Source organism: Neovison vison, chromosome 5 (assembly GCF_020171115.1).
Source record: "Neovison vison isolate M4711 chromosome 5, ASM_NN_V1, whole genome shotgun sequence".
NCBI classification, from domain to species: domain Eukaryota; kingdom Metazoa; phylum Chordata; class Mammalia; order Carnivora; family Mustelidae; genus Neogale; species Neogale vison.
The window spans coordinates 54,793,801-54,804,398 of NC_058095.1; the positions used below are offsets into that span (position 1 = coordinate 54,793,801).

A 10,598-nucleotide genomic window follows, 5' to 3' on the forward strand; every position below is an offset into this window, starting at 1 on the left:
TGACTCAGATTGGGGGAACACAGCTTTATCCAACCAACAGAAATCTCGAACTCACAGAGAGCTTCTGTGCCCCTAACCCTGAACATTCCCGCTGCGTAAGCTCTGGTGGCTGGCCAGCTGGGCAGATGCTAAGCCTGGTGCTGGGCGGTGAGTCCCTGCCTGCAGCCGGGCCCCAGGTGCTCGGTGTTCGTGAGGGTGGGTTGATTCCCACCTGCTCTGCCGGGCTCAGTCCTGGGCTGGCTTGCGTGAGCGACATGAGGTTTTTCTCTGGAAAAGATTTTCAGGTACTGCAGTTATACCGGACTCCTGAGTAAATGGCAGACGGAGAGGTCGTTCTCCTTCCTTCCTGCTTAAGCACCGGGAGCTGCAGCCGCGTCCGAGTGAGGCCTGCAGAGCGCGGTCCACCCGCAGAGACGCCCGTGGTCGCTCCATCCCAGACCGTGCCCGGTGCTTGGTACCCAGTGCCCGGTGCTCGGTACCCGGTGCTCGGTGCTCCGGGAGGTCTCAAGTGTCTTCTCCCAGCGCTCCCACCCCGTGGGGCAGGGCGAGGTTACTGTGCACCCCGACGCAGACACGGCGGTGACCTGCGGTCATAAGCCACAGAGCTGGTGTCACTACTTTGCCCATTCCACCGTTTCCAACAGTTCCACCAAGCCTGCGGACCTGCAAATCCGGGACGCCCGGGGGGGGGGGGGCTCGGGCCTGGCGGGCTCCCCAGGACACGCACCTCCTGCTGCCCAAGTGCGTGACTCCAGCCCCGTTCCCGCGCGCAGCGTCCGGGACTGAAACTGAAGCTCCTAGCCGGGACCGGGAATTCTGCAAGGCGCGGCGCGCTCCTTAAGTAGCGGCCCCGCAGGGGGCGGGCATATGAATATACAACACCAGCTTCCCTGCATGCCATTGGGCAGACAGTTACTTAATATTCATGACGCTTTGCTGGGCTCCCCGGCACTCCGACGCCTCGGGAGACCTAGGGGCGGTCCTCACGAGGCCAAGCCTCCCCTGATTGGTTGTCCTTAGAGGGGAACTGGGCTCCCATTGGCTGCTGTAAAGCGGTGACGCGGCCCGTCCTATGGGCGGGAGATTTGAAAGCCCATTTCCCGGATTTCGGGTTGTGCGCAGAACGGCCGCCCCGCTGTCCCCCAGTGGGAAGTTCCTTCATTTTCTCCGTCGGAGCCGCTCGGGTCCCACAGCCCTAGCGCACTCCCGGCGCCGCGCTCTCACTCCGGGTCCGGACAGCTGCTCCCGACCCCGACGGCCGACCCCCGACCCTGACCCCGGCCCCCGACCCCGGACCGCGGCCCCCGACCCCCGACCCCGGACTCCGACCCCCGATCCCCGCCCGCCACCGCCCGGCCTCTCGCTTCTCCCGCGGTCCCGTGTCCAAGCTCAGCCCGCTGAGCCCCGCGGGCGCCGCGCGTCCGGGCTCGGGGCCGTGGTCGCCGTCCTCTGCCTGGTGTCTCGCGCGGGCGTGGGCGGCGAGCACCGCCGGGTCCCCAGTCTGCCGCCCCAACCGCCGAGAGGCCGCAGGGTCGCGCCTGCGCAGAGCAGCCGGCCCGGCCCCGCCCCCTTTGCCCGGGGGACGCGTCCCCGGTTGCCACGGAGACGCGCGGGTTCGTAACCAGCAGTTCTGCGCGAGCTGCTGCTGGGGTGCGGTGGGGTGCGGTGGGGTGCGGGCGCGGCCGGCGAGCGTGTGGTCCGAGGTTCCCGCAGGCGCTGCGGTGAGTGCAGGCCGCCCACGGCCCAGCCCCCGACCTGGGCTCCCTGCCAGCCCCCGCTGGCCTCCTCTCCACCCCGCGGGTGCTGCTCCAGGGCATTCTGAGCCCACACTCGGAGGGCCGTGGGGGTGTGGAAGCCCCGCCGCCCTGAGGGCCGTGGGCGGGCAGCTTTCCCCGGGGGGCTGCGCGCGAGCAAGTGGGGTGGTGCGCAGCAGGTGTGGTGGGATGGGGAGCAGGTTCCCTGGCGAGGAGATGGCAGGTGCGGTGGGGTGGGCAGCAGGGGGTACCCAACCACACACAGCGCAGGCCGCCTTCTGGCTTTTCTTTGTCCTGCAGAGGGTTCATATCCCCTGCTGAGTGGGCTCCATACCCAGCTCTGAGTACCACATGCGATCCTTCATTCAGAATTGTGTCTGGGTTCCTCTGTCCACAGGATGTCCTAAAAGTGAACGCTGTCTAGGCCCAGCCTTTCTGATGAATCCTAAAAATGCGTGCCTGTGGTCACCAAAAGACACACGTGAGATTGGCATTCTCACAACAGCCCCACACAGGAACCCAAATATCAGTACGCAGTAGATATGGGTGGGCGTGGTGTAGTCACCGTGTCCTGCAGAAAGACCATAGCTGCAGACCGCGGCTCTGTGGGCAACGGGACAAATCTTACAGACATGACATTGAGTGGAGGGGTCAGATATAAGAGAACGCACTGGGTGATTCTGTTTACATGGAGCCCCCAAATTCCAGAACTACATTCTAGTGGTTGTGCTGTGGGAGCCCGGTGGGAGGCCAGCGAGAGAAGGAAGCTGAGGTCAGGCTACACGGATGGTTCCTTCTGTGTGTAGAAGGTGGTGAATGCACCTTTGGGAATGTATGTCACACTCGAATAAAAACGGACGTAAAAAAAGGATCAAGTGCTTTCGATGAAACTCAACAAGTGTCTGTCTTTGTGACCAGGGCTTTGGAAAGCCATTATGGCCAAACTGCTCCAACCTCCCCCCAAGTTCCTGCCCTCAGAGTGGCAGGTCGCTAACAAGAACCAGTACCACAGAGCAGAGGCCCAGCGGTCCCGGTCCGAACGCCTGGTGGCAGAGAGCCAGAGGCTTGTGGATGAGATTGAAAAGACCACGAGGAAGTCTCAAAGCGATGTGGACAAGAAACTAGGTAAGATGCGCCACTTGCTGCCTTTGTGCCCACACCTGGATGCCACGGGGTGGTGTGGTCACGGTGCCGTTCCGTTCCATGGTCAGGAGAGGAGTGATGGAGTATTTTGAAATACTGGGGGAAAATGTGGGTTCTTCTGGTTTGGTCTCTGAGCTCACTGCCCTAAGACAGAGGACGCTAACCTCGCCTGCTTTGCAGCCTCCCTCATTCATTCTCTTACTGATCTGACACCCTTACTGGACATCTAAGAGATGCCTGGGCCGTCCGTTCACTCTGGACAGTCAAGTTGCAAACCCAGACCTTGCAGAAAGAGGTCCCAGTTGGCACGCGAGCTTGTAGCCTCAAACATAACCAAGCGAGGGTCAGAGACATTGGAGGGGCGCCTCTAACATGACAGACACCCACACACATGGCAGAAGAAAAGATGAGCCATAAAATATTCAGGAAATTTGGAGAAGACACTGCACGTAGGAAACAGACTCTTGAAGAAGACTGCTGGGGGATGAGAAAGCATCCTTGGGAATTAAAAACATGAGAGCACGTCTGCAAAACTCAGAAGAAGGGAAGGGGCGAGTGCAGGAGAACGTGATGGCGAGGAAGGGGGCGGTGGCAGGTGCGAAGCTGAGGGGGTTCCAGAACCTGCGACCATCACCAGCGAGCGGGAGGGAGGGTGGGAGGAGGAAGCGCTCCAGGGCAGAGGTCCCAGAAAGAAGCAAACCCAGCGGGTTCCTTGATGGGGCTGAACATGCGGGGGTGTTTGCTGCTCTGGCAGAACGTCCAAGGAAACAGTCCTGAGTCTCTGGAACGTGAAACAAAGACATGACTACCAGCTCCTCTAAAACCAGAAAATCCCACAAGAGGAGAAATAGACAGCAGCGCGCCCCACAGCCCAAGTGTAGACCCCATTTACGCATTTACGGTCTTGTAAGCAAGCTGTTCTTTCGCAAGACGGCGATGCAGCCCCACGGGGAAGACGGGGCAGCGAGAGCATGTTGTCCCAGAGCAGGTCCTGGCTTTCAGTCACAGGGAACTGGTAGATATCGTCTAAACTGATCATGAGTGAGGAGCAGTGTGAGCACAGGCCAGAAGAAATTCCAGAAGCGTCTAGAACGTGATTGCTCCCGGGTTACCTGGGGGACTCTGACGGCCATGCCTCGGACTCTTGATTTTGGCTCGGGTCATGATCTCAGGGTCATGGGATCGAGCCCCGTGTTGGGCTCTGGGCTCAGTAGGGAGTGTGCTTGAGATTCTCTCTCCCTTTCCCTCTGCCCCTCCCTCCCCCAACCTCTAAAATAAGGAAATAAATCTTTTTTTTTTTTTTAATGCATTGCTTCCAGAAAGCGGGAGTGGGTAGGGACAAATCAGAGAGCTGCAACACTTGAGTGGGTTGACTTTTCAAACAACGTATGTCTAGATCTTTGATGAAATTTAAAGTTATTAAAAACAGTGGCTTTTAAAGCCTTAGAGTCGACCCTTATGGGTGACGGTTGCATTAATTCATGGACGATGGTCGCATTAACCGGATGTTGGTCTTGTAAGAAGAGATCCCCTCCCGCCCTCCCCTAATCAGCACTTACAAGGTGAAAGGGCCCCCGCAGAAAGAACGCAGCTGGGGTGGTTTGAGGGTGGTCTTTACGTTTCTGATCCCAGAAATGGCAGCACGGGGAGTGGGCAGACGTGCGTGTGATGCCGTGTGCTTTCTCCGTGCGCCTCAGAACAGAGGCTCGAGGAAGTCCGGTTCTGGAAGAAGGAGCTGGACGACAAGCTTGAGCAGCTGGTGTACATCACAGAGGACCTGCTCACATACCAGACCAGACTGGTGAACGCCCTGGAGAGCATGAAGGAGCCCCTGCATATCAACCAGATGTGCCTGGAGTACAGGTGGGAGTCACTGCCGTGGGGTCCTGCCGCTGGGGGCAAAGTGCAGCTGCGCCAGGTGCTGGGTCTCGGTGAGGCTGTGGAGCCCGTGTTTGGAGCCCGCCGTGCTGGGCAGCGGAAGGAGCTCTTCACACCTTCACTTAAATGTAGGTTGGGACTCGGTTTGGCTGCAGAGACTTGGAACACTGTAAACTAAGGCTGAATTGAGGTAGGGCCATACTCTGTCCCTCACAGTTAGGGGGTCTGCAGGAAGTCAGTGTGGGGCTGATGTGGTGTGGATCTTCACTCCCCGGGTGACTCTGTGACTCCAGACGGCAGCCAGAGCTCCAGCCCTCCCCTCCATGCTCCAGCAAGTAGGAATAATTGGGTTTGCTAGTCCCCGTTGGCCCGTGCAGCCCGTTGATGGGCGCTTAGTCATGGGGCCACACCCGCAGAAACGGCCCTCAAGGACAGGTTCCCAGGGGACAAGTCTGCGCCAGTACGCAGAGCCTCACCAGAGCACTTTGGAACCCAGGGAGCCCTGTGCATTATCCTTCCCTCCTTCAAGTCCTGTGAGTGGGACGTTCTAGGAGGAAGCATGCAGGTCCCCCTCCCCCTGTTCTCTGTCACAGCTCCCCCCCAACCCCGCGCGCCCAGGGCCTCTTGTGGCTGCCTACACAGTCCCCTCCACGTCCAGTGCCCCCGCACAATGGCTACTGGGAGAACGATTTCAGACGCAGGTTTCTACGGGTCACCCTGGGGGCCCAGAACTCTTTTCCTGGAACGCTGGAGCTGTAGTTCCTTGGTCTGGCCACGGAGGTTTGAGGTTTATCAGGACCTAGCGGGATGAGCCCATGAGATCTCCAGGCCACACCTCACACCCAGCAGCCCGTGGTGCCCAGGTGTGCACTTACCTGCTGCTTCCTGAACCTGCGTCGGCTCCCTCTTCCTGGGAAGAGCAGCCCCCTCCAGCAGATGCAGGGTCCGTGAATCCTGGGGAAGGAGCAGGTGTTGTCAGAGCCCTCCACCAGCTGCTCAAGTTCACACCCAGGGTGGGGGTGGGGGGTGGGGGTGTTGGGAGGGTGTCAGTGCCGCTGCCACGAGCCAGGGAGGCACCATCTGTGCCTCCCCTGTTCCTTGCCACAACCCTGCGAAGGTGGAAAGAGTATCCCCATTTCACGGGAGAGGAAGCCTCCCCAGACCTCACCCTGGGGCGGGCAGGGGGTGGGGGAGGAGCCTTCCCGCCACACACTGCCCTGCAGAGTGGAGGAGTCAGGTGGTGATGGGTCCCCCTGGGATTAAGAGCACGTGACGCCCACTGAATTACCTCCTCCCCTTGACTCCAGAGGGAAGCTGGGTATCGTGGCGGCCCCTGAAGTGGGGTGAGCACCCGGCGGGGGAGTGTGGACGTTGCCTCATTTCTGCCGTAGAGCACCTTTCTGGGTTCAAATCCTTGGCAAACATCAGGACGAGCTCCTGTGTCCAGGAAAGAAACCCACGTGTTCACAATTCTGAGGCAAACGAACCTGCGCAATGACAGGTCAGAAGGAACAGCCTCCCGGAGTCACGGCCAAGTGGAGGGGAAGTGCGACTGGCATTTTTCTGAGCAGGTGACCAGTGGCCCTTGGATCTCGGCTCCCTGCGTTCTGGATATTTTGACATCTCACAGCCAGGCCTCCTGCCGGGTCGAGTCCCCCACAAACCCGTCGTCCAGATAGCTCTAAGTGGAGTCAGCGCCCCAGCAGGCGCTCTGTGACCAGCCCCTCCTCTCGGCCAGGGAGAAGCGGGTGGGCATCGACCTGGTGCACGACATGGTGGAGCAGGAGCTGGTGAAGGAGGCCGAGATCATCCGCGGGGTCATGGCCCTGCTGACCCGCACCCTGGAGGAGGTGTCTGAGCAGATCAGGTGCGGCTGTGTGCCCGTCCATGTCTCCCCGCGGCCCATCCAGGATGGAGCCTGGGACAGGACGCAACCTGCAGTGTGAGGCCCATGTGACAGCGGCCCGCTGGCCAATGGGGGGGGGGCAGGCACGGTTGGAGTTACCGGATGGTGAACTGGAGCCCTTTCCTCCTGGGGCTCGGATCCTCCCATCAGAAGGGTCAGGAAGATGTAGGTGGGTTGGTTAAGCCGTCACCCAGCATCCGGGGCTGTGGGGGGGGGGTGTGTGTGCTGGGCCGAGGGAAGCAGGTGCCGCGTCCTGCACCAGACCTGGCACCCCCCGCTTCTCCTTGCAGGCTGAACCGCTCGGCCAAGTACAACCTGGAGAAGGACTTGAAGGACAAGTTTGTGGCCCTGACCATAGACGACATCTGCTTCTCCCTCAACAACAACTCCCCAAACATCCATTACTCGGAGAACGCTGTGAGGGTCGAGCCACAGTGAGTGGGTCCCTCCCTGAGTCCCAGGCGGAGGGCAGCCTGCGGGTCATTCCGACGCAGTGCTGAGTGCCCTGGGGCCCCCCTTTGGGAGCGTTTGATGTCAAATCCCTATAAACTGTGAGAATGGTTCACCTGCCTGTCGTGTTTTCAGATGTCCCGAGGGCAAGCTGGTAGTTCCTGGGATCCCCTTCCCACGGCCCCCACTCAGGGGAGGAGGTGGCACGGCTGCAGGGACCAGGAGGTGGACCCAGCCCAGGGTCCCCACATGTCCTGCGCCCAGCCGAGGAGAAAAACCTCGGTGCCAGCATAGACTTCTGGAACCTGTCTCCCCTGCCTGCCCTGTCCCACAGCCCAGGCACGCCTTGAGCAACTGATGGCTTCCCTTGCAGCTCCGTGAGTCTGGAAGACTGGCTGGACTTCTCCAACAACAACGTGGAGAAGGCCGACAGGCAGAGAAACAACTCGCTGGCCCTGAAGGCCCTGGTGGACCGGATCCTGTCGCAGACAGCCAGTGACCTGCGCAGGCAGTGTGATGTGGTGGACACGGCGTTCAGGAATGGGCTGCAGGAGACCAAGGCTGCCAGGGACCAGCTGGCCGCACACATGGCCAAGGTGAGCTTGCTGGAGGGGGCGCTGCTGGCCTGGGCCGCCAGCCCTGGGCCTTGGCTCCTGGGTGGATGGAGGGAGGTGCACTCATGGCTCCCCATTCGCAGCAGGGCGTGGGCTCCTGGGGACCCGAGGGGACTTCACCCCACCCTGCATGACATGTGGCCGGGGGGATGGAGAGTGTTGACATTCCTTGAGTCAGCTAGGTACTGCCAGCTTCCGTGAACCCCCCGCTGGCTCAGGATTCTGGCTCCTTGTGCCTCTCCATTCCCAGGGGCGTGCCGGGAAACTGGCATTCAGGAAACGAGTCACAAGGCAAGACCCTGAACTTTAGCCTTGGCAGGTTTCCGTGGCATGGACACGACCATCACGGTCGGCTCCGAGCTGCCTGTTTAACGTGGGCTGGCCAGGTGCAGAACAGCTAGGCCACAGGAGCCAGCGGCCTGGGTCCTGAGCACAGGCGGCGGGTTCAGGGGGAGATGGGGGGCAGGAGGGGCAGACAGGGGTGGCCGCACAGCACAGTACCGAGGACTGGACACAGCCCGGGGTGCAGTTCACCGTCTCCAGCAGCACTTTGCAAAAGGTGGAAGGACGTAGGTGAAATGAAAAACCATCGCTCCAGCGTGTTCAAAGAGTCTGTAACGAATGATGTCGCTCACGTTCTTTTTTAAAACTGGGTGTTCAGGACCCGACGTGTATGCACTCCAGCCCGTCTGGTTTGGGGCTGGTGGAAGGTGGCGCTGCCTGGGTGGGTGGCCTTGCTCTGTGGAGACCCCGACGCTGCGTGGGTGGGTGGCCTTGCTCTGTGGAGACCCCGACGCTGCGTGGGTGGGTGGCCTTGCTCTGTGGAGACCCCGACGCAGTTCTAGAGCAAAGCCTCTCTCTGGTCAACCTGGGGCCAGAAGAGAGCAGTCCGAGAAGGCCAGCCCCCAAGGCAACGGTGGGTGACCCCGTTTCATCTTTGGAGGCACATTTGTTTCCTTACTGGGTGAAAAGGAAAAGTTCAGAAAACCAAATGCAACGTGTAGGTTTCCTTTGGATTCTAATGTGAACAAACCAAATCTTTAAAAAAATATGGGGGGGTGCCCTGGCTGGCTCAGTGGGTTAAGCCTCTGCCTTTGGCTCAGGTCATGGTCTCAAGGTCCTGGGGTCAAGCCCCACATCAGGCTCCCTGCTGCTCCCTTTGCTTGTCCTTACTGTCTCTCAAATAAATAAATAAAATCTTTAAAAAATATATGGGACAATCAGGGAAATTTGAATACTATAAGATATAATGTGATAATAAAGAATTATTTTTTGGGTGTAATAAAGATATTGTAGTTAGGTTAAAAGAAAAAAGAGACCTTCTCTTTTAAAAACACGTACTCAACAATTCAAGACTAATGCAGTATAATATCTGGGATTTGCAGATAATCGAGCTGGCAGACAGGGTTGGGATGGGGAGAACCTGCTGTGTATTGACCGTTGGTTGGGTTGATGAGGGGCACATGAGGGGCAGTGGCCTCTCTAGTTCCATCTGCATCTGGAAATTTCCATGATGCAAAGTTAAAACTGTAAAAGCTTAAGGAAGAAATAAAAATTTAAACTACCTAAATATTAATCTAAAAACCCAAGTAATTTCTGAGTGATCTTTTCTGTGCACAAAGCCACCATTAGAGAAACCCCAGAAACCGCTCGGAGAGACTCTTCAGGCTTCTAGGGGTGGAACTCAGGCCAGCGGCTGCTTCCAGGGAGGGGCGAGGCAACAGTGGCCAGTCATTCCATTCCGCCTGCAAGGTTCTGGGGCGGGGGCAGCCCCTCAGTCCCCAGCAGTCACAGCTGCAGGGGCGAGAGGTCAGGCATGTTGTGGGGTCCCCGCTGGGCTGAGTGGGAGTCCCCTCTCGCCACCTGACATGATCACTGCAGACCCGAGCGTGAGCGCCACCAGCCTTTCCCTCCTCCAATCCCTCCTCAAGGTCATGGAGGAGATCGCTTGCCAGGAGAAGAACGTCACGGTCCTCGAGAAGGCCATCCTTGACCAAGAGGGGCCTGCCAAGGTCGCTCACACGCGCCTGGAGACCAGAACCCACCGGCCGAACGTGGAGCTATGCCGCGACGTAGCGCAGTACCGGCTGCTCAGGGAGGTGGGTGAGATCGCCCACAATGTGGCCAGGTAGGTGGCTTGTGTGGGGAGCCTGCCGGCAGGCGGACAACATCTACACACTCGCAGGACCTGTTTCCCGGGGGCAGGCTTCCCTAACTGCGGCCACGCAGAAAGCGGGTCCCCAGCTACACTTTTCTAGAGCCCTGATCCAGACGTTTAGGTAAAAATGCACCGTTCTGAAGGTTGGGGGCTCTCTTGGGTTTTCTGCCCGTGGCCCCCAGTTTGAAGTCTGCCTAGAGGCGGAGAGGGAGGGGCAGGTGTCCACGGTCCATCCCAGAGAGGAGTCAGCGTCCTGCCTCTCTCCCCCGCAGACTGAAGGACGCCTTGGGCCAGGCCCAGGCAGAGCTGCAGGGCCTGCACCACAGGCAGCTGGCCCTGCAGGAGGAGATCCAGGTCAAGGACAACACCATCTACATCGACGAGGTGCTGTGCACCCACATGAGGAAGTCCATCCCCCTGCGGGATGGCGGTGACCAGGGCCAGCAGGCGGGGGGCTTGCAGCCCGATGCTGTCTGCTGACGCCCCCGTGGGGCCCATGCCGATTAAACCAATCGATTAAACTGGGTCACGATCCGGAGCTCGGCTCTCATTTCAGGGAAGTGGGGCTCGGGCCTGGTGGGGGGGTGCAGTGCTGGCTCGAGGGCCACCCGTCTCCCCACACCTCCAGAGGACAGACTTGCAGCCCGGGGAGCAGTCCGCCGCCTTCCCTTCTGGACCCCGTGAGTCTGGATCCC

General features: G+C 59.5%; 1 protein-coding gene across 1 annotated transcript; it reads left to right on the forward strand.

The window, feature by feature from the left end:
- The first annotated feature begins 1,644 nt into the window (after positions 1-1,644).
- Positions 1,645-10,383, forward strand: TEKT1 (tektin 1). Its single transcript, XM_044250546.1, has 8 exons — positions 1,645-1,721; positions 2,673-2,879; positions 4,595-4,760; positions 6,514-6,642; positions 6,972-7,115; positions 7,505-7,727; positions 9,677-9,873; positions 10,176-10,383. The coding sequence occupies exons 2-8, from the start codon at positions 2,690-2,692 to the stop codon at positions 10,381-10,383; spliced, it is 1,257 nt and encodes a 418-aa protein (XP_044106481.1). The 5' UTR covers positions 1,645-1,721; positions 2,673-2,689.
- The last annotated feature ends 215 nt before the right edge of the window (positions 10,384-10,598 follow it).